At 46.2% G+C, this 23,953-nt stretch overlaps 1 protein-coding gene across 1 annotated transcript; it reads left to right on the forward strand.

Annotated features, from left to right (window-relative positions):
- Nucleotides 1-8,408: 8,408 nt before the first annotated feature.
- DMRTA1 (DMRT like family A1) lies at nucleotides 8,409-13,197 on the forward strand. Its single transcript, XM_074994851.1, has 2 exons — nucleotides 8,409-8,889; nucleotides 12,243-13,197. Exons 1-2 carry the CDS (start codon nucleotides 8,409-8,411, stop codon nucleotides 13,028-13,030), a joined length of 1,269 nt encoding a protein of 422 aa, XP_074850952.1. The 3' UTR covers nucleotides 13,031-13,197.
- Nucleotides 13,198-23,953: the final 10,756 nt, after the last annotated feature.

Raw genomic sequence — 23,953 nt, forward strand, 5'->3', positions numbered from 1 at the left:
CCATCCTCACCCTGACATTCTGGAGGTTCGGAAGGGTACAGAACATGGTGAAGAGGGCATTTGATTAATCATGGGCTGGAGTGGGGCTATATGCTTCTGTACCAGGCTCCTCAGGAGATCTGTCTGCTGAACCATCATCTTCTACTGGGGCTAGACTTCATGTTCTCTGAGTGCTCTCCTCGCCTCACGATCAGCACTCTTGTCCTCCTGATCCACCCTCCTCTCCTCCCGCTTAGGCAGAGGGATATAATAGTCTTTGTAAGGTAGTCAATCTAGTTCTAACACAAACTTGTGTTAATAGAAACCCTTAATCATTTGTTATACCTCCTTCCCACCACAGCCTATATGCTAGTCATTTCTAAGAGCAACTGTGTGTTCACACTGAATTGCTGGGATCCTTCTGATCTCTTTCTGCCTTGACATCAGATACAAACAGTCTGCCTGATGCATCTCTACCAAAGGCCTGAAAGACCATTGCTTTTCCTTCAGAGAAAGGTGGCTGGCAGAGTTACAGTTGGTTAACATTTAATCATGGAACGATATTAATGTAGTCTAATTATTAATAATGTCCTGTATATTATATTAAAAAAAACTGTCTACACCTGTCTGAGACAGTGAAAACTTCAGGGAAGGGAAAGGAGGGGAGTGGGCCAGGCATGGTGGATTAGCTTGTGCTCGCATAGCTTAGTGCGCCTTCCCATGTTTCCTTTAAGTTGCAATGGGAGATATTGGCCTGCTTAGAATAACACACATTGCTAAGGAATGGACGCTCGTTGAACGTGGCCAGAAGGCTGTTTAGTATACAGTAATCCCTCCTTTGAGTTGCACTTAACTCGCATTAATGTGCATTAAGTGCAGCTCAAAATCCTGCTCCCCCAGCCCTGACTCAACCCCCCCCCTGCATGTGGCCCCACTCAGCCCTGGTTCAAACCCTGCTTTGCACCCCTGTGGCCCCAGTTCAAACCCCAACCGCTGCCCAAAGACCTGGTTCAAACATCCTCCCACCTCTGACTCACCCCCCCAACCTTGTTCAACCCCTGCCCTGTGGCCCCAGTTCAACACCCCATGCAGCTCTGGCTCACTCCCCAACCTTGGTGCAACCACCCACAGGGCCATGTGGCCACTGCTTAACTCCACCCCCTGCAGCACTAACACTCTCTAGGCTTAACCCCCCTGATCCCATCCCATGGACCCAACCCACCTCCAGGCTTACCCCTCCCCAACTGCCCCCCACCCCAGGACATACCCTCAAAAGAAACTCCAGGTGCTTCTTCTGCTTCCCTGGCTGCAGAATGTGTGTTCCACTGGGGAAAAAAGCCGCCTCTCGACTTACATGAAATTTGAGTTGTGCAAGGGGGTGTGGGAATGCAACCCTCGCATAACTTGAGAGAGTACTGTACTGCATTGCTGTTTGGTATAATGATGCCAGATTATTTACTTCTGGCTTGGCATAGAAAGGTTTCCTATTGTGGAGGTCAGACTAAAGCAGGTCTCCCCAGAAACCTTGTGAGAAGGATTAAAGAGTGCCTGTCAGAGCTTTATGGAGCTGAGCAGGGAGGGGTCCAGGCTGGGTAGGTACAGCATCCATTAGTGATGACACCCAATTGCTTTAAACCACTTGCAGCGTGGTTTAAAAATGAGAATTCACCAGAGGTGTCCTCCCTGCCATTAGGATGTAGCTATGAAATGCCCTGGAAGGAGGGGATGAGATCCAAAGTTAAAACAAGTTCCTGGCTGTCAGAACAGCTGTTCCACTCACCTGCTGACTGTTGTTGTCATCGTCCCCCTCATCCTTGTCCATCACGTCTTTCCCACTGTTGCCGGATAATGTCTGAAGAATCTCTTGGGAGGTATCCATGGATTGTTTGGGATAGAAGTGACATGTTTGCAGTGATGATCCAGAATGTCCATTTGCTTCCTTTGTCTTCTGGTATACCTGCTTGATCTCCATTATTTTCACGTGGCACTGCCCATGTATCCTTTTCTCAACATGCTCTGTGGGATCTTTTGCTGCTTTGTAGTTCTGTCAGTACCAACCGCACAGCAAGACAGTCAGATCTTCTGCATGCTCCATGCTGGAGCCGATTTACAACCCTGGATATTCATGGCCAGATGTGCTGCTGAGGTATGCTGCCTGCTCTGCTTGCCACCACGCTGGCAAAAGAGGAAATGAAATTCAAACTTTTCCAGGAAGTTTCCTGCACACCTGGAGAGCAGTAGAACTGCAAGTGGTGGCCAGAGTGGTTACAGTGGGGCACTATGGGACACCTGCAGGAGGCCTAACATGTCAAATTTTGCAACGCTCTGTCTGTACTACCCTAAAGTTGATCATGCAAGGTCAAATTTGGTGTTACTCCTCATGAAAAAGCAGGAGTAGCAAAATTGACTTTAGGAGCCCTTAAAGTTGGCAGAATGGACCCAGTAGTGTGGGCTGATTGCTTAGAAAATTAACGTAAATCAGCTAAGCTCAACCTAATCTCTTGGTGTAGACCAAGCCTGAGGTGATAGGCACTCACCATGAACTGCCAATAGGTGACATGAACAGTTGGTGAGCAACATGCAGGCTGAGATCTGTTTGAAAACCCTATGGTAAGTATTTAGGATGAGGATAAACTCGGGAAAGAATCGGGACTGGTGCATACACCATTCACAGAGGAAATATGTTGTGGAATGTGATAATTCATCAATTTAGGGCTCAGAGTGAGATGGTAGATCTTTTTGCTTATTCTTTATCCTTTTAAAGCTACACTATGTTCACATTTGACAGATGGAGGTTGCACTAGGTGGATGATAGTTATATGAAGGTCAGCAATTTATTATGCTTACTATCTGATATGGTTTCCAAATGCATTTGAAGTGGGCATTACAGGAGACCACCTGATTCATTGAGTAAGCACTCTTGTCCTCGGGCATGGTTTTTTTTTTTAAAATCAGCTCAACAAAATACCTTCTGTGGTGGTAATCATCTTTTCCCATACTCCCTCTTTGCAGAAGGCAGCATGGGTCTGCCTGGTGATTGGATAAGATTTATCCAACTTTGTTTTTCTTCAGGATATTTGTCCCCAGAATAAGAAGTTTCATTTTATGTGTTAAACAATTTAACACAGAAATTGCTGAGCAATTTGATAGGAGGATGGAATGTTCAAAACCGCTCATATTTGGTCTAGCTCAGCTCCCACTGAAATATAGCTCCCATCTAACACACTGAGAGCACTGAGGCCACTGCTGAATACTCTTCCCAACACAAAAGTTTTTGACTGTTCTACCTAAAATGAAAAGTGCTAGATAGGGGTCAGGAACCCTTTTTGGGTTGGGAAGACTGACCCATAGATAAACCAGGTGGGGCCCACACAAGTGAGAAGCCAAACAAACAAACAAACAAACCGCCCTCCCCACAAAAAAAAAACAACCTCCCTGATGTTATGATTCTGAACTGTATGGGGGCCAGGACTATGGGGTCTGGGTGGAAGGGAGGTGTAGGAGCAGGCTGGGACTGGTAATCTAGGTGGGAGGAAGTGAGTAGGAGGCTTTGGGGTGTGTGGTCTGGGTGGGAAGGGGTAGAGGTGAGGGGGCAGAAGCAGGGTGAGGGTTGGGAGTTGGGGATGGATGGGATGGGTGCCATAGGGTCTGGGCAATGGGGGTGCAGCTTACCTTTGCAGCAACCACAGATGCACATAGCTCCATCCCTCTGCTCCCAGGCATGGTCCTCCACTGCTCCAATTGGCTGGGATTACAGCCAATCAGAGCAGTGGTATGAAACCTCCTGGAAGTTCTGAGGAGGCTGCTCCCCCTCCCTTTTCCTGATTGAGAGAGCAGCAATGAGTGACAGAGCCCAGAGCCACTTCTGGCTCCCCAGCCCACGGCAAAGCCTGTGGTCTGGATCCACCCCACCTTCTCTGAAATGGCCCATGAAGTATGGGGATGCAAACCCTCCACCCCACCATGGGTTGGGTGCTATGGAGGGGAGACCTGAGCCTTGATATCTGGATCCAGACAAGCCCGGAGTGCGACCTGGCTGTTCCCCATGCCTGTCTTAGAGTGTAGGGGCAATATAGTAGCTCTGCTCCATGTCATTAAAACTAGCTTCAACTCCTAACTGCATTCAAAACCCATTTTTCACATTCTAATTTGTTCCACATGGATTATATTAATTTTAAATAAGGGATAATTGTTCTATTTTATAAGCAGGATTCAAAATGTTTCTATGAGGTACATTTGAACAATTACATTAGAATTGCTCCTGTAAATGTTGCAGGTCAATCTGACCTAGTGTTTCATTCTGAGGAGAACATTACTTTAAATCTGCGGGAGGCATTACCCCAGCATAAAATAATAGCATATAATGAAATATGGAGCTAATCATTTGGAGCACTGAGTTCCTAGGAATGTGTGAAAGAATATTTGTCCAGATTCATAATCAAGCTAATGTCACCTTTTTGCTGACCTAAGCAGAAGTGTTGGTAGCATAGGGTGTAAACAAGTGTTATTCTGGTCTCAGATTACCCCCAGGCAATTGCCACCCTTCATGCCTGCAAAGGTACCTTCATTGCAAAATCCCCTCGTAAATCACAGGCTGCTTTGACTATGGTACCTCCTGCATGCTTAACATTGTTCCTCCATGGGAATTATGGACGAATTCTGCTACCTTTACTCTGACTTACACCTTACTTTGTGAGTGAATAAGTCTATGCATGCAGTAAGTTACAAATGAATATGATCTGGCAGGCCTTGCAGTAGGCTTCTATGGCAGGCTAAGTTTCTCTCAATGGCCATGTCTACACTAGCAAGTCCTTTTGGAAAATCGGGCCCTCTTCCAAAAGAACAAGCAGTGCATCCAAATACAAAATGCACTCTTAAATTCCCTTCAAAAGAATGTGATGTTTCTTCTGGAGTAAGAAGAGTGCTTTTTTCTGAAAGATTCTTCTGGAAAAATGTATGCATGGATGCTCCTGGGGCCCTTTCTTTCAAAGACTGGTCCTCATGGAGCTGGATTTTTCAATCCCGTGGGGGAAGGCTGTGTGAACACTCTTTCCAAACAGCAGATTGATCTTTTGAGCCACTTTTTTGTGTGTAGACCTATTGTTTGAAAGAAGAGCTTCCAGAAGAGATCTGAAAGATCACTGTAGTGTAGACATGGCCAACATGAACACAATCTTTTGAATTTTGCACAGCCACTGACTTCAGTATTTAGACAAAAGCATGATGCTTGATTCTCCAGTGCCTTGCACCTTGTGTATTCACTTACATCTATAGCAAATGGTATCAAAATAAAATAGGAGCTGTAAGAGTCCTGAGACGCCCAGCCCTTGGCCTAGGGCGGGCGGCACCCAAAAAGGGGTTAGAACACCAGCCCCACACTCAGTTCCGGGCAGGCAGCAGTTCACAGTCGCAATACAATACCGGCCCAGCCCTCAGTCCAGGGCGGGCAGCAGTTCACAGTCACAGCACACATCCGGCCCAGCCCTCAGTCCAGGGCGGGGCAGCAGTTCACAATAGCAAGATAGTATAGGCCCAGCCCTCAGTCCAGGGTGGGGCAGCAACACAAGGGTTTTAGCACAGGCCCAGCCCTCAGTTTGGGGCGGGGCAACAGCACAAGGGTTTAGCACAGACCCTCCCACTCCACTGCGACCCAGCCCGGGGCCCTGGGGGGGTTGCTCACACACGACCACAGCAGTGGGGATCCAGGCCGCAACACACTGCCATGGGTTCAGGAGCGTCGTTCCCCAGGCCACTTCCTACCTCTACCTCCACTGGCAGAAGGTCCCAGTCCATCTGGTTGGGGGGGGTCCCTCTGGGTCGGTCTCCTCCAGATCGTCCACCTTCGGGGGCTCCGGCCAGTCGCTCATCTCAATGTCATTGGGATAGTCGGGCGGCGGTAGCATGGGGGACCCGAGGCGATCCTGGGCCTGAGGGCTGTAGAGATCCGCCGGGACTCTGGGGCAGACCGCTCCTGGGGCTTCTTCCAAGGCGGGGGGTCTCCGCCGGCGTGAGGGTCCTGGCAGGTCTGGGAAGTCCGAGTAGGCATCTGGATCTGGGGTTGTTCGGAGCCGCTGGGGGCTTGCTCCTCCGGCCCGGTCGGACGGCGACAAGCCCTCTGCCCTTCGCACCGGGGAGCTCATGCAGGCACGTCCTCCCTGCCTGGAGGCCCAGGCTTTAATGGGTCCCGAGCCCTGCCCTTGGCCTTTCTAGCCCTGGGCCCTGCCCTCTGAGGGGTGGGCCTCTGGTATTCTGGCTCTGGACCTGCCCACCAGGGCCTCTGCGCAGCCTCCTCTGCCTCTGAGTCAGCAGGAGGCCATACCGACTCACTACAGTAGCATTTACACTTGCTATTCACATAGATGATTTACACTGTATGAAGCGTAAGACGTCAGAGCTGTGAATTGCTGGTTGAAAACTAACAAAACTTGTTTAGTCTATCAAAAATGAAGGCTGAGAGGGAATACTTCTGCTCTCTATAAATAAGCTAGAGAGGGAAGTACTAAGGAGGGTGAAGAGTTATTTGTGCTAAAGAATGTCTGCCCAAGAACAAATGGATATGAACTGGCCACAAACAAGTTCTGACTGGAAATTAGAAGGCTTCTAACCATTAAAAGGCAGAGATTCTGGAACAGTCACTCAAAAGAGTTGTGGGGATGAAAAATTTAGTTTTGAGAGAGATGGTTAAATTTCCAAGTGCAGTTGTATGAGAGAGTTGCATGTGATGATAGCAGGCCAGGCTCACCACCTCAGGGTCTCTCTTTGTTATGTCCTATTACCCTAAAGCTCATACTTCAGGATTTCAGATAGTTACTTGCAGGGCTGAAGAAGAAATTCCTCTTCCCTCTTAATACTCTTCAGGGTTCATCCAAGTATCAGGAATAGCCATGGCTGAAAATGAGAAATAGGATAGGAGGGCCAGTTCTCTGCATCCTTGCTCTCCGGCTCACCACATTAGTCAACAGGTAATTTCCATCCAGATTTGATTGGCAGTGCCTTTTGGAAGGTCATTTTTGTATTCCTTTGCAGTGAGAGGGTGCAGGTCCCTCCCTGGGATTTTCTAAGTATATCTCAGTCATTTCCCTACTATTGTGCTGGTACTCCTCAGTCTCTTCTACTGTTTTCCTGTACCACTTTACAGCTTAGTCTGCTGTGTTGTGCAAATTGCATAATTTATTTCCAGGTAAATTATTTTGAACTTCAGTGCCATCTACATGGCACTGAAGTTCAGAATAAGTGGCTATTTCACCATTTCTGCTAGCCCTGCTATTGGTGTTTTGTGATATATGGGAGGTTAAATGAGATTAGTGCTTCTTGAAATTATTTGATCACTGTTCCTTTGTATTTCTGGTCACTTACCCTCCTCACTCCGTTACATATAGTGTGACCAAGCTCTGAAGGTAGCTCACCACTAACAATAATATAGAAATAAGGTCGGCACTGTGAATGCTGATATTCATCAGTACCACTCTCTGGGAGCAGGAATGATGCTTGAGTGCAGCACTTATCTCTCTGTTATCGCCAGAGGCTGGTAGCCTGAGCCCTGCTGTCTGCCCCTGGGCGTAGCAATAAGGTGCAGGGCTGGCAGAAGAAGGGGAAGAAAGGGTAGCCTGGCAGGGCTTCTGCAGGAGCCCCAGGTACTTGGAGCTGATAGCCACAGCCCTTCAAAAGAAAACCGTCTCCCTCCAGTTTGAGCGCCCCTGAACTAAATACAAGTGGGACCTCCCTGGTCTGGCACCCTTGAGACCCGACCAGTCCAGAACAAGGGGCTTTTGCTGGACTGTGAGAGATCCCCTACTAGCCCCTGTTCCAACCCTCCTGGCCCCCCTGCTGCCACCCTCAGCCTTGCTCTAGCCCCACTACCACCACCTCTGCCCTGATGCCAGCCCTACTGCAGTGAGCTCTGACCCCAGCCCTGCTCCCACTGCTAGCCCTGGCCAGGTGGAGAGACCCAGGCCCTGCTGCTGGACACCGGCTCTGGATTCTCTGGTCCAGCAACACCGAGCCGGAGGAGAGGACCCTGGATTTGAGAGGTACAACTTTGATTTTGGTGGTCCCTCCTGGCATTACGTTCTGGGGCGAAATCTTTCTATCTCCTCCAGCAAAGGGGGGAAAGGAATGGGATTCCTCGAGGCGTGGTCATCCCACAGATCCAGCTTCAGTGCTGCCCGGGCTGAAGCATGGGCTGAGGAGGTGGAGGGCCGCGGGGGAGCGAGACGGTGCCAGCCGGCGCTCTCCGTAAGTACCCGAACTCTCACAGGTCAGCGCCGCCCTCTCTGCCCGGGGGAGCCACCAGCGCTCCGGCCCAAGGGAGGGCGGGGGCTCTGCTCCGGGGCGCTGGCCCCAGCCAGGGGCGGGGCCACCCGGGAGAGCCGCTTTAAAGCCGCGCGCAGCGGGACAAGGCTGGCTAGGCTGCAGCGGCTCTCGCGGGTATGGAGCCTGGCGGCCCCCCGCTGCTGCGCCAGGGGCTGGCGGCTGCTGCTGCCTCCCCGCCCGCCGTATTGCGCCTGCCGCTCGCCTTCCTCCGCCCGCCTAGCCTCCTACGGCGCGCTGCGCCTGCCGCTGCCCGCTGCCCGGCGGCGGGCGGCCCGGAGCGCGGCCCCGGCTCCCCGCGGACCCCCAAGTGCGCCCGCTGCCGCAACCACGGCGTGGTGTCCGCGCTAAAGGGCCACAAGCGCCTGTGCCGCTGGCGGGACTGTGCCTGCGCCAAGTGCGCGCTCATCGCCGAGCGCCAGCGGGTCATGGCGGCGCAGGTGGCGCTGCGGCGGCAGCAGGCGCAGGAGGAGAGCGAGGGCCGGGGGCTCCAGCTGCTCCAGCAGCGCCCGCCGGCCCCAGCCGCCCACGCGCCGCCCACGGGCCGCGGAGCTGCAAGGCGGCCGCCTGCGGGCGGGGAGCGCCACTCGGGGCCAAGAGGTGCGCGAGCGGAGTGGGGAGGGGGGCACGGGGGCGGGGAAGGGACCCACAGCTGCCTCGGAATCGTGGCCCCTCTGCGGCACGTGTTTGTGGGCTTCGGGTGGGGGGGGGGCAGGAGTCCTCCTGTGCAGCCTGTGCGCCTTGGAGAGCTTGATCCGAGGCTGTGCGGACGGACTGCGGCGCCTGTAGATAACGCTAGGAACTGCCCTGACGGTACACGCGCCTTTGGGGCTCCTACCTCAAAAAGAATAGTGCTTCCCTGCGGGCTCCTAAGTAAGAACCTTGTTTTCAGCGCCTAGCAGGTCCTGGCCTGTTTTTCTAAAGAGCCTGATGCCCTGAGTTCTTTTAAAAAGCTAGTAGCAAGTATTGCAATTTGTGCCACTACAGGATGTCTCTGTATATATTGTATATTGTAAATAGCCAGTGTATTGCACATTGTGCATGGATGCTATACGCAGCATGTAAACACATTTATGCTTTTCATTAAATATGCAATTCCCTCTTAACTATTCCATATGTAATATAATTTGCATTGGGGATGTGCAGGCATATAACAAAATGCATCATATTGTGCAGTAAAACAAAACAAGGACAAGAAGCAATGGGCTTAAACTGCAGCAAGGGAGGTTTAGGCTGGACATTAGGAAATCTTCCTAACCGTCAGAGTGGTTAGATGCTGGAATAAGTTACCATGGGAGGCTGTGGAATCTCCATCACTGGAGATATTTAAGAGCAGGTTAGGTAGACATCTATCAGGGATGCTTGGTTATGGATCACGGTGCTTGGTCCTGCCATGAGGGCAGGGGACTGGACTTGATGACCTCTTGAGATCCCTTCCAGTTTTAGTGTTCTATGATTCTATGAAAGTAGGCAATTTCATGTTTAAAATATATCAGTGCTGTATGGCCCCAGTCTTGTAACGTTGATGTATATATTTAAGTCTAAGTACATGACAAGTCCCACTAATTTCCATGTGATAATTCATCTAAGTAAACTGCATAAGTATTTGCAAGATCAGGGTTTTATTTTTACATATATATTTAAATGCTAAATATGCAGTATTATTATGCAGAATACTGTGTACCATATGAATATGTTGCATATTAAATGGCATAAGCACTGTATGATCTGAATAATGTATATAATGTAATATTTAGAAATAAGTCAAGAGATGGCTTTAAAAACCCATTTGAGATGCAAAAAAAATTTTTTTAAGATTGGGAGTATGGCATTTATGAAGTTAATGGTACAATGCTGCAAAAAAGTGGATGGCTTTTCTGTTCTTAGGCGTAATTCTGGTCTCTGCTGATTTTCTTACAGTTTAACAAAAATGAATCTTGCAGAATCGTAGGTGGGGTGAAGTCCATTTAGGTGGCACTGGACAACAGTGACTAAGGGTAGCAGCTTCAAGTCTTTAATCCTTGCCTTTGGCAATATACGCAATATACACCAAAGTTTAATGAAAGACTCATACACATTTGGATGTTTGATATGCCAAACCAAGTATCATAGCAAGGAATTTTAAACTGGTATGAAAGCTAACATTAAGTGAACTACATTTTATAGTTTAACAAATCTACCCACTATGCACCCGGCGGGGTGGCAGGGAGTGAGAAAGCTAGTACTGACTGAGCTACATTTTGTAGTTTGACAAATCTTGAGTGTTACTGTTTCGAATTTGCTTCTGTGAATCATGCATGCATGGGAGATCATTTATGGGGCTCGGAAGCTGCAGAGGTGTAAGCACCATGTGCCTGAAGTCATATTGCTGAAATCAGATGCAAAACTCTTTCTGACTTTAGTGGGTGCAAAATTAGTCCTTATAGTCTCACCTACTTATTAGTGGTTGCAGGATTTGCAGCCTTAATTTTTAAACAGCGAAAGTCTCTGTGGTGTGGTTGCTGCCAGGATTATGCAAATATGAGAACATTTTCAATATTTACATATTTGTGAGGCTTCTGATTTTAGGTTTTAACTGCCAAAAATTGATAAATCAGATTTTATCCTATAAGTACTGGAAATAGTTATTTGTATTGCCTACCCAGAACAGTAATTCAGACTATGGTGGGTGTGATTTTTAAAAGGTACTAATATGTTCAGCTTTGATTAGGCCATGTAGACCTTGCTGTACTAGAAGTTCCCTAGTACACTTTAATGTCATGCTCTTTGAAATAGTAAGACGTTAAAGGCACTAAGGAACATTATAAAGAAAGTACTCATTACAGCATATACAAAGAGAAAAACCTCAGTTTTTGAACATCTACATAAAGTGCAAAAATTTGCTTAAAAAACCCTTGTAAAATTAATGAATGACCAAAAATAGAACCTCCAAACTTATGTTACAAAGAAAATTATTATGTGAATTTCTTTTAATTAACCTTGAAGGCCTTAATTCTGTAATTTATGCACACAGGTAGAGCCTCAATGAAATTGATATGACTATTCAGGCACAATGTTTACGTGCATGAGACCAATAGAAGGATAGGGGCCTAGATTTTTGTTCTGGGCATGTGCAATATTTATTGCCTCCCTCCAGAAAGTATTGACATGATGTAAGTATTATGCTGGACAATTTGGGAAGTCTTTTGTCAGTATTCGTTTCCATTTCAGCTGCCTCTGTATCCTAGATGAAAATAATAAAATATGTATCCCATGAAAGAATATTACTCAGTGAGGACCACCCACCATTTATTTGCTGTTTTTTAAAAAGGAGTCATTTTTCTTCTTCATGGGCAAAAAAATAGCTAAAGAGTGGTGAGATCTAAGCTGACGTTTCTGCTTCGTCTCCCCCGTCTTCTCCTAACTCAGAATCAACTGGAGGGAATTTTCCTAAATGTACATGCAAACTGGCACTGAGCATTCTAATGAATGTCTGAATTTAAGAAGCAATTTTGTTTGTTGAAGAACAAGAAGGAATAGAATCCAGCCCACTCTCACAGCCCTGCAGAGCCAACGTGGCTGTTTCATTGCTAAAGGGAGCTGATATACCTAAATAAACAGAGGGACTCTTGTTTTTCTCTTATTGTGTACCAGCATAGCTCCCTTGAAAAGAATGGATTACTCCAAATGAGAATCTGGGCAAGGATTGGTTGAATACAAAGATGCAATGTTTTTGCATAGTCATTTTTCAGACTTCAATCTTGATTATACTGTTCATTGCATTGAACATCCGGGGTAAAACTGTGGCTTAGTTGAAGTCCTTGTTGATTTTATAGTTTACTTTGGTGGAACTCAGATTTCATCCTCAATCCTTTCTTGGGAAGTGAAATGTGGAAATTGTAGTAGCTATTTATAAGGCTTTTGAAGGTTAGTTGGGGAGCTTTAGACTAAATTTATCTTTTTTTATTTCCCAGAAGAGCAGGTGCAGAAATGTGACTTGTACTTCGGTGTATTAGAAAGACCTGTAGTCCTATCACATCCTCCTCCCCTGAGACATTCTCCTGAGTCTACACAAGCTGGTGGAAGCTATAGAGTGAGGCCATCTGGCCTGGACATCTCAGAAAAGAAAGACAATATTCCATGTCTTAATCCAGGGGAGCATTTGGAAGGCTTAGACAGCTCAGGATCTCTCTCTTCTTCAGACATGGAATCAGGAAACGAAAGTGAATGGTCCAAGGGTTTTGCTCCCCTTGGTTCTAGCCCGACCACTGCTGCTTCAAGACAAAGAGACCCACTTGACATTCTCACCAAAGTCTTTCCTAGACACAAACGAAGCAAGCTGGAGAGTATTCTTCTGTTTTGCAAAGGAGATGTAGTCCAAGCCATAGAACAGATCTTGAATAGGAAAGAGAATAAACAAGATGTCAGGGACTTTACAAACCCATCAAGATCTGAATTTAGTGCCTTACAGAGAGCTTCTGACTGTACCCTTTCAGGATTAAGTGCTGGAGCATTTGGCAAAAAATCAGCTTTCTCCCCTCTTTGCACCACTTCTACTTCATTAGAAAGTGAAACAAATCTTTTTGGCCTAAACCCTAGACCAGGGATTAGCCCTCGAAAACTGTCTTATTCTACCCCTGGAAGAGGTCTGGCTGGATTTATATCACCTTACTTAACACCTGGACTGGTTCCAGCTTTGTCTTTTCACCCAGCATTGGAGTACTCCTTTTCAGGAGTGATCAAAGGTGCCTCTTTCTTTTAGAGTAAAGAGTCGATCACCAGCAGTGGAATTTACTCAAGGCTACATCAGGAAGACTGTTAGTGCCATTAGCATATTCCCTTTCACAATGCGCTTCCAAAATGCGCAGCTCCACTGACCTCTGAACTAATATGTGAAGGCTCAAAGGATGCCACTTCCACTTCCAGTTCTTTTTTTAAAAAAAAAAAAAAATGAAACTTCTCACACCTTTTGAATGTGATTTTATTTTAATGTAGAAATTTTTAAGCCAAAATAAAATATTTTTAAAGTATGTATTCTTTCCATTCAGAATATCTGCTGTAAAGAGCTGGTTTAAAAACTGGTACTGATTTTAAAACTGAAATTTTATTTACACTTTATTTCATACCATCTTCAAATTGGGTGGTAAATGAATATTAACTGGGATATGTTTTTCTCGGCAGAAGTCTGCCATGTTGGGAGCGTTCTGCCAACATCTCTGTCTTCCTTGTTCCACAAGGAAGAAGCGATGTCTTGGCAAAGGAGGTTTTCCTGATATTTGGCCCCGTATGGATGGGCCAGATGTTGGGAAAGCCTCTCCTGATGAAACTGCTGCCAAGAGATGAGCAAATGCAGTGAACAGTTTGTGTGTATCGTTTGCCAACAGTTCTCAACAATCTAGACACAGCCGTAGGTATCAAGGGCCATGATCCTGCAAAAACACATGCACGTACTTAACTTTACATACTGAGCATAGCTCCATTGAAGTTGCAGAACTTGACTGTTGACTGATAAATTGGCTTAGTGCAGCTGAAGTCAATAGAATTGTGCTAATTTATGGGAGCTGAGGATCTGGTACATAATATGTGAAGTTAAAGAAGGCTGAATGTCTGCAGGATCAGGGCCTAAATTTGGATGTAGAAGCCTGATTTTAGGCACCCATTTTTGACAGCATTGATCCAAATGTGAAAAATGTGCTTCTGAGCTTGGAGATTTGAATGTTAGATCAATCTTTTGTTCTGTTCTTAACAGAACCCATACTTCAGGCTGTATTTTGGATTTTTTTAAATTTATTTCTTGTACTGTAGATTTTTTCCATTCATAAAATTCTTCTTAAATGAGACTAGCACGTACCTTTTTTTCTGTACATTTATTTTTATTTTGAGTTGCGTAGATTGTGTGTATCTCATAGCTAAAGAGCTAACAAAGTAAAAGAAAATGAGCACCATCTTCTGGTCATTCTAGTTCTTTGCAGTTTGGTGGTGGTGTGAAAAGAAAATTATCATTTTGATTCATCAGAATTATTTTTTAAACTCTGCCAAGGTGAGAGATCTTTCTCTTACATAAGCTGGTATTTTAAGTTTTCATTTAATGTTACAATATGAATTTTGGAGAGCTGTTGTTTAAATCATAGGCGATATGTAGTACCAGGAAATTGGTAACAAGCAAGGGACAGTCAAAACCTGCTCTCTCTACATGTGTATAAAGTTTCACTGACCTTAGTGAGATTCTTCTTTTGTGTGTGGCCATGGGGATTGCCCCCACCCCACCGATGTTTGAAACTTGGGCATGATGCTTAGGCTCCCATCCTACAGACTTTTGCATATATGTGTACATAACTATTAAATATTTTCATTAATGAGTTGGATAATAGAGTGTATGACAAAACACTTGGAGAAGTTGCAAGTATTTTGGAGGAGGATGGGATTAGAATTTAAAGTGACTTTGATAAATTGGGGAATTAGTCTGAAATCAAATTAAATGAAGATAAGTGTGAAGTACTAGGGAAGTAGAAATCAAATGCACAAATACAGATTAGGAAATAACTGGCTACATAGTCCCCTGATGTTTTCCAGCAGTAGTACTATAGTGGGTAACTGATTGTATATGATGAGGCTACAGTAAGGATCTAATATTTTCTGCCTGATCAACAAGAGTGCTGTATGTAAGAGGCGAGCAAACTTTTTACATTGGCCCTCGCTTTTCATCCCTGCAAATAGCAGCAGCCCTTCTAACCATACCTCTCCCGCCCCACCCCTGCCGCAACCTGTCTAATGTAATCCAAACGGATGGTAATTTCCATTATGTTCATATGAAAACAAACCTTTCAGCTTGTGTAAGAAAGTATGTCTGTAGAATGTAAAAACTTTATTAATCGGTATACAAATGTGAATACACATCCATAAATCTAGTAACATATTTCAGAATTTTTAATGAGATGGATGAGGCTGACGCCCAGCAGCCAATCATGCTGTGCCCTCCACTTACAAAATTCCATGCCCCCCCAGGGGGCTGCTCCCCACTTTGCACACTCATGATGTAAGATATAAGTGGTAATTGTTCTGCTGTACTTGGTCATGGTGAGGCTTCAGTTGAAGTACTGTGCCCAGGTTGGGCACCAGAGAGCCCAAAGGAGAGCAACAAAAATGATAAAAGGGTTAGAAGATCTGACATGTGAAGAAAAATTGGTGGGGTGGAGGAAATGGACACGTTTAATCTGAGAAAAGAAGACTGAGGGGCAATGTCCCCTATAATCTTTTTCATTTGTGTGTGGAATAAATTTTGTGTGCGCTGTGGCAGATCACAGTCTGCAGCCAACAGGCGCCTGGGGGAAGGGGAACATTTTGGGCATTGGAGGAATCCCTTTTTGTTCCCCTTGTAAGTTCCCAGAGAGTACAGTCCTGCAGGCTGCACAGGCAGCTGGGGCTCATCAAAGGTCATTCAGCATCAGGCTGTAGTGGAAGCACCTGGGACCAATAAAGTCCTTCATGCTTTTCTATAAATGGCTTTCCCCAGGCAGCAGGAGGGGAGGGGCATGGTGCCCAGGGAGAACAAGGCTGGAGGCATGGAGAGACCAGACCAGACCAGACCAGACCAGACCAGCAGCAGCAGCAGCAGCAGCAGCACCACCACCACCACCACCACACTACTGGGGGAAAGATCTAAGAAGGTAGTGGTGGGTGGTGGGGTGAAAAGGGCCAGGGAAAGAGAGCTGTCATGGGGCAGGGACAAAAAGCTCCACTGGCTCCCTCCCTGCCTAGGGTCCTTCGGCTGGAGTCCAGGGCAGTGGGTGGGACTGGACTCTCCCCTACCACTCCCCTGGTAGGGCTGACTGACTAGGGTAGGGCCAGAACAGCTCAAGGCAGGAGGAGGGAACCTCCACTCCAAATTTGGACTGGCCTATGATGAACGTGGCTCAGTAAAGGGAGACCCTTGCCTTTGGGAAGCCCCAGGACAACAAGGGGGGGCCTCCCTGAGTCTCTTGAGGCCCACAAAGAGCCGCCTGGAAGTGCAGGACCTTTTAGGGACAGTTGAGTAGTGTGTCACAGCACCAAGGCATGTGGAAACATGCACCACCAATAGCAACTCCAAGCCTACCTGTGAGTGCTCTGCTAGTCAGCTGGGTGGCATTTGAATTTCTCCTGAGTGGCTGCGCAAGCACACAGCTTACAAGGAATACTGCTGAGGGTGACACCTGATAAGTCTGAATATATTAAAGGGTGTTATAAAGAAGTTGGTAATCAATTGTTTCCATGCCTACCCAGGGTACAACCAGCAGCAGTGGGCTTGATCTGCCACAAGGGAGGCTAGATATTAGGAAAAATATTCTAACTAAATGGATAGTTAAGTACTGGAATAGGTCCCTGAGGGAGGTTGTGGAATCCCTGCGCTTGGAGGGCTTTATAACAGGTAAGACATGGATGGATTAAGTATATTTGTCCTATATGACCTCTCAAGGTTTCTCCCTGCTCTGTATTTCTGTGATTCTGTATGACAAGCCATTTTGAGTGCCTCAGAACAAAACAGCTGATCGTAAATGGAAGCATTTTAGGGAATAATCAAACAAATAGTTGTGGATTTGGAGGAGTCAGTGCAATGTTCCTTGAAAATGAGAATTTTGCTGAACTCTGCACATTCTTCAACAAAGTCATCTAGATGTAGTATGGGATTCATGCTGAAATACTCATTGTTTGTCTGTTCTGTTTTTTTTTTTTGTCCAGTTTGTGTTTCACTTAACCCTTCTCCTCATACACAAGCAGAGCCATTCGAAATATTATAATATCAGGTACGTAGCTGGTTAGATCATCATGTGCAATGGATAGTGATCAACAGGTCAAGGTCTAGTTGGCAGACTGCATCGAGCAGAGTGCTCAAAGGGTCAGTCCTGGGTCTGGTTTTGTCCAACATCTTCATTAATGATCCGGATGATAGGATGGATTGCACCCTCAGCAAGTTTGTGGATGATACTAAGTTACGGGGGGAGAGGTAGATACACTGGAGGAATAGAGTCCAGTGGCTTGGACAAATTGGAGGTTTGGGCCAAAAGAAGTCAAGAAGGACAAGTTCAGATTCTTCTGTCTTGCACTTAAGACGGAAGAATCTTATGCACTGCTAAAGGCTGAGTACTGCAGCAGTTCTGCAAGAAAGGTCCTGGGGTGACAGTAGAGAAGAAGTGGAATGTTACTCAACAGTGTGCTCTTTTTTCCAAGAAGGCTAATGGCATATTGTGCTGCATTAGTAGGAGCATTACCAACAGATTATTTCCCCTTTGCTTAGCACTGTTGATGCCAGTGTGTCCAGTTTTGGGCTCCAATTACAAAAAAGGACGGACAGAGCCTAGGAGAGGGTAATCAAAATGATTAAGGAGCTGGAGTGCATGACATACAAGGAGAGGTGGAGGGAACTGGGCTTATTAGTCAGCAGAAGAGATGAATGAGGGGTGATTTAAAGGGCAATCTTCAGTTACCTGAAAAGGGGTGAGGTTTCAAAGAGGTTGGAGAGAAGCTATTCTCAGTGGTGGCCAATGACAGAACAAGAAGCAATAGTCTCAAGTTGCAGCAGGTGAGATCCAGGTTGGATATTGAGAAAAACTTCTACTGCGAGGGTTGTGAAGCACCGGAATGGGATGCCTAGGAAGATGATGGAGTATCCATCCTCTCAGGTTTTGAAGGCCGAGTTTGACAATGCCCTGGCTGGAATAATTTAGTTGGTATTGGTCTTGCTTTGAGCAGGGGGTGGGACAGAATGACCTCCTGAGTCTCTTCCAGCCTTAATCTATGATGATTAAAATATGTGCCACACACAAGCTGGCATACTAATAGGTGAAGGTTCTGCAAGTGATGAGGGTGGAAAGTAAATGGAGTGGGGGGGATCAGTGACAAATGAACACTTAAAGGACATGACATCATAGTGACAAACCCCTTCTGCATCCCACTTGTTCATTACTTCAGTTAGGATTAACATTACAAGAAAATACTTGTCTCCTGGACAGGTCTGTCTTGGTCATGCCTGATCTAGCCAGTTCATGAATATTCTATGGGTTTTGGAAATGTCTCAAATTCAGAGTTGTAAGCTGAAGTTAAGAAATAAGAGAATCTATACCAGAAATTAAACGCACCGTTCTTTCAAAGGCCCTACTTCACATAGGGGCCAACAGCTTTGTTGGGCCCCTGGACAAGGGGTGTGGCCCTGCTTTGTCCCCCCAGAAGCAGCAGGGTCTAGGCTGCCCTCAGTGCCATTCAGAGAGCCCCGTGCCTCCCCCAGGTAGCCCTTGGTGCTGACTGTAACATGCGGTGTGGTACTCTGGCAGCAATTTGAAGGGCCTGGGGCTCCAGCCATGATCACTGCCATGGTAGCAGCAGTGGTGAGCTGGGAGTTCCTGGCCCTTTTGTATTGCTGAGACCCAGGGCAGTTGCTCACTTTGCCTCCCCCTCTGCCCCATTCACAGGCCTGCTGCTTACCATAGATTTAGTTGAATTGTTTGGCTCAAATCCACAACTGGTTTGTAATTTGTTACTCCGGCCAGGAGAATTTTTCTATTTGAGTGAATTAACAGTATGGATCCTGCGAAGCAGCTGGGGAAGAGAGAGATGATATATTTGTTTGGAACACTTTTCCATACTTATGAAGATGAACTATCACACTATCTTTATGTAAACATGCTCTTTATTCACATGAAGGACATATTCTGGTTATCTTTAATTTCCTCCCACTCGGTGCTTCAAAGACTGAGATCCTCCTGGATTTAAAATTTTGTGTACTATGTGATATTCTATTACTTTCCTTAACTCAGTTCTCACTTCCAGAGCCTTAGAAGCAGTCCAGGTTGAGTAATGACCCTTTCTTCTCTCATCTACTGTATACAAGTTTGCCTTCCTCCGGTATTGCCAGTATTAATCCACATAATTGACTTTTCTGTTTCAAAGCTTCAGTTATTTCCTTCCTTGCCTACTGCAGTTCCTTTGTGTATTATATTCTTACATTCCTTGTCTAAACGTCAGGAGTAGAGATGGGTCTGCAAGGCTTCCTTGACAGTCAGTGAGTGAGAGCAGCAAATCGGTGCCCATCAGCTCTCATAAGAGGAGCTGCTGCACAAAGTAGATGGGTTGTTGGCTGGAGCCTGAAGAGCAAGGGTGGTACTCCTAGCTAAGTGCAGGAGCTGGAGTACATGGCCAGAGCAATTGCTTTCTGGGACCAGAGGAGCAAGAAAAGTGCTTTGCTGGTGGCTGGAGCTCAAGAGCAACCTTCTGTTTGAGGCAAGGTGAAGCAGAAGGTTGCATGGGAAGAGACCTAGGGAATAACAACAGAAATAATAACGCAAAGCATATCTGGCTGTTACAGAGTATTTGGGTTAGGAATTGGAATAATGGATGGACCCAGGTCTCCTGCACTGGCAGAGTGGACTAAGCCCTGTGAAAGGGACAAGTGGCGTTTAGAGGTGCAGGCAAGGGTCAGGACTCTTTCTCCCTGGAGAACGCCCTGGGGCACTGCTCTGTACAGGGGCAAGACGCAACAGATTGAAAGGTAGTTCAGAAGGAGCTGAAGAGTGAGCCCAGAGATAGGGCCCAAAGACATTGTCAAGGACACTGTGGCAGGCCCTGTTATACTTTTCACCACAGAAGGGATTGGTTTCATAGAATAGTAGAACTGGAAGGGACCTCAAGAGGCCATCAAGTCCAGTCCCTTGCACTCATGGCAGGACCAAGCACCATGTAGACCATGGTTTCCCAACCTGGGGGGGCATGCCCCCCCAGAGGGGGTGAAGAAATTCCAGGGGGGGCATGAGGTGACCCAGACCCCCCCACATCATTCTCCACATCAAAAGAAAGATCTGGCATTTGCTTCTGGCTCGCAGCCCCTGCCATTTTATGTGGGCAACCTGGCACAACCGCTATAAGAACCAGGCAGCCGGCAAAGACCCACATGGAGCTAGTTGCCTCCTGCAAAGCTGATTGAAGGTGGGTTGCAGCGGGAGAGGTGGGAGGAGGAGGAGGAGGATGGATTTAGATGGGAGTTGGGATGGGGTAAGAGTTGGGGCTAGTGGTGCCTGCTTTTGTGGGAGAGGAGAGGCTCAGACGGGTGGCTTGCAGGGTTTGTGGGGCTTGGGCAGCTTGAGCTGCCAGGTGGGTGGCTGGCCCTGGCAGCACGGGGTGGGTGGGCAGGCAGCTGGCCCCAGCAGCTTGGGGCTCAGGTGGCTGGCACATGCCTGGGGTGGGTGGCTGGTGGGCAGGCAGCTGATCCCAGCAGTATGAGGCTTGGGCGGGGGGTGGGCAGGTGGGCAGCTCAGGTGGGTGGCTCTGGCCAGGCAGCTCTCTCAGATGGGTGAGTGGCTGGTGCAGGCAGCTGTGGTGGCTGGCACGGGGCTCAGGCACCCGCCCAGCTGGGGCTGCATCAGGCACCCACAAGGAACCAAGAAAAACTATTTGTGCCTATTTTTAATTTTAAATAACACTTTTTTATATCAATTTTTTGTGTTTATTTTAAATTATTAATTGAATTTTTGTTAAAGGGGGATGGATTATGGCAAAAAAGAGGTGGGGGCATGAGGGTTTCTGAAAAATCAAAAGGGGGGGGACATGATGCTGAAAAGTTTGGGAACCACTGATCTAGACCATCCCCCTACAGCTGTTTGTCTACCCAGATCTTAAAAATCTCCAATGATGGAGGTTACACAACTTTCTTAGGCAATTAAAGCACCCTGACAAATTTTTCCTTCTGTCCATCCTAAATCTCCCTTGCTGCAATTTAAGTCCATTGTTTCTTGTCCTGTTATCGGGGTTATGGAGAATAATTTTCTCCTTCCTCCTTGTAACACCGTTTTAGGTACTTGAAAGCTACTATCATGTCCTCTCTATCATCTCTTTTCTAAACTAAACAAACCCAGTTCTTCTGATCTTCTCTCATAGGTTGTGTTTTCCAGACCTTTAATAATTTTTATTCTTCATCTCTAGACCTTCTCCAATTTATCCACATCTTTCCTTCTGAAATGGGGTGCATGGAACACAATAATGCTGTTGAGGCCTAATCAGCACAGAGTAGAGTGGAAGAATTGTATCTTGTGTATTGCTTACAGTACTTCTATTTGAGTATCCCAGAATGATGTTGGCTTTTTTTTTTTTTTTTTTGCAATGGTATTATATTATTGACTCGTATTTACCTTGTCATCTACTAAGACCTTTAGATCCCTCTTTGCAGGACTCCTTTCTAGGCATTCATTTCCCATTTTGTATGTGTGAAATTGATTATTTCTTCTTAAGTGGAATACTTTGCATTTGCCTTACTGAATTTCATCCTATCTACCTCAGCTCATTTCTCCAGTTTGTCTGGATCATTTTGAATTAGTCCTCTACTCCATAGCTCTTGCAACCACTCCCAGTTTGGAATCATCCTCAAATTCTATAAACGTGATCTCCATGCCATTTTCTAAATAATTCATAAAGATATTGAACAGAACCAGTCCCACAACTGACCCCTGCAGAACTCCACTCGTGCCCTTTCAGCATGCCTGTGAATTATTTATAACTCTGTGGGGGTGGTGAACAGGTTATGCACCCATCTTGTAGTAGCGTAGCTTCATTTCAGTTGTATTTTCCTCATTTATTAATAAGACCTTCACGTGAGACTGTATCAATTGCTGTACTAAAGTCTAAACATACCACATCTACTGCTTTCCCCCTTATCTACAATGCTTGTTACCCTGTCAAAGAAAATTGTCAGGGTGGCCTGACGTTTGTTCTTGACAAATTCATGCTGACTATTACTTATTGCTTTATTATCTTCTAGATGTTTGAAAATGGATTCCTTAATTATTTGCTCTATTATCTTTCGTGGTACATATGTTAAGTCTTCTGAAATCTCTCCAGTCTTCCATGACTTTTCAAAACCAATAGCTAATGGCTCAGATATTTCTTCAGTGGGCTCCTTGACAATTCTAGGATGCATTTCATCAGAACCTGCTGACTTGAAGACATCTAATTTGTCTATGTAATTTTTACTTGTTTTATTTTTTTCCTATTTCAGCTTTTCTACCTGACGATGTGCTGACCTACTCCGGGTCACGTGGGTGCACATGGGGTTTGATACAGCAGGGGGAGTCGGGTGGCCGAGGACCGACCACCCCACCTTTATAGCAGCCTTATATAGTGTAGCAGCAATATGTGATTCAGTGTATCTACTTTAAAACCTAGGTTTCCACAGTATTATGAGTACCAGGAACAATAACACTCCTATTGTGAACACCACAATGCCCTTTGGCTGTTCTAAGTCCCAGTAATTCTTTATACAGCCCCAGCTAGTCTAGCTAGTGGTATTTACCAATAGTGATTGATTCATTTATTCGTAACTACAATTACTTAACACTTGTCATATTTATTTGGCATAGGCTAAACACTAGGTTACATATAGCTGTATATAATTACATGTGACTTACCAATAACATCCAGTGCTCTCACATCTCACCAACAACTACGTTACAGCGGCCCTTCAAGTCAGAGATACGACTTGGTTGGGACCTTTCGTGGTGGTGACGTCCGGGTAATCAGGCCAGGGTCTGCTGTCTGGACTGGAAGTTGCTAACCTCTGCCTCGTGTCCAGGAGCCCACACCCTTGTCCCTGCTAAATCACCTTTTATACTGTTTCTTACTTGGGGGTTCAATACCTGGCCAATTAAAGTGTTTGTTACCTAATTTGGGCTTTCTATCCTCCCAGCCTGTCAGAACATGTTACAAGATTTCCTTTGTCCTTGGTCATTTTCCAAACCTCCCCCCGGGACTCTCTAATGTTGCACAACCAAGATGTTCTCTTTGGTGGGGGGGGGCTTCCAGCTACTTGCCCCAGCTGTTCTCTTTGGGGACTTACTATCTGCTTGTCAGGATGTTCTCTTTGGGGACTCTCCAACTACTTGTCAACTTTCTGATTTCTTTCTCCTGGCCTGGCTTCAGACCTTCCCACCGTTGTATGATAGCATTCCAAGATGGAGTGTATGGTCATTCTGCCTTGCGAGTGAGGCCCGGCCACCAGGTGCTCGTGCTCCCATGGCACCTACCCCATTTTCACTGGCATTCACAACGTTTTTGTGTGTTCAGGGATATAGACTATGCATGGCTGAGCTCTTGAAGACCCACTTGACAACTGCTGACCATGGGTACTGCAATGCAGAGAGAGTGCAGGGACAGCCATACCCAGCTGCTGGTGGCCATGCAATTTTAGTGGCCCTACTATCATGTTGCAATCCACAAAGCAAAACCCATGAAATAGTTTGAGACCCAGATAAAAAGCCTGCTTGGAATATTCCTTGTGTGAGGGAAAAGCCATGCATAAAAATACCATTTAATTCCAGAAAAGTCTCAGTTTGTGGAAACCATCAGGGAAGCCTGTACAGTTTTTTGTATTTTAGTGAGTTCATTCTAGTCCTGTATCTGAAATACAGATCTTTTATACAGAACTCTATCAGGCTGACATGCTTGTCCATCCAGCCTGTCATACTAGGCTTGGTATCATGTTACCTGACTTCTTTCCAATTTGGAGCTTGTGCATCTATAGACCCTTTAGAGAAATGGGTTGAAACAGCAAATGTTGGGTGCACTAGAGAGACCGCTGTGCAAAATAGCTTAGTCCCTTAGAATCTTCTGAAAGGTAAAGGCCAAGTCCACCTCTAAAGAAGACTAGATTCTAAGCATGTCTGTACAA

Source organism: Carettochelys insculpta, chromosome 5, assembly GCF_033958435.1.
Source record: "Carettochelys insculpta isolate YL-2023 chromosome 5, ASM3395843v1, whole genome shotgun sequence".
NCBI classification, from domain to species: Eukaryota; Metazoa; Chordata; order Testudines; family Carettochelyidae; genus Carettochelys; species Carettochelys insculpta.

What these genes read in the sequence shown, in the direction of transcription:
- DMRTA1 (XM_074994851.1), top strand. Translation starts at nt 8,409, where the DNA reads ATGGAGCCTGGCGGCCCCCCGCTGCTGCGCCAGGGGCTGGCGGCTGCT. An exon ending in GCGCCACTCGGGGCCAAGAG is followed by an intron (nt 8,890 to 12,242) that starts GTGCGCGAGCGG and finishes TTTATTTCCCAG; the next exon opens with AAGAGCAGGTGCAGAAATGT.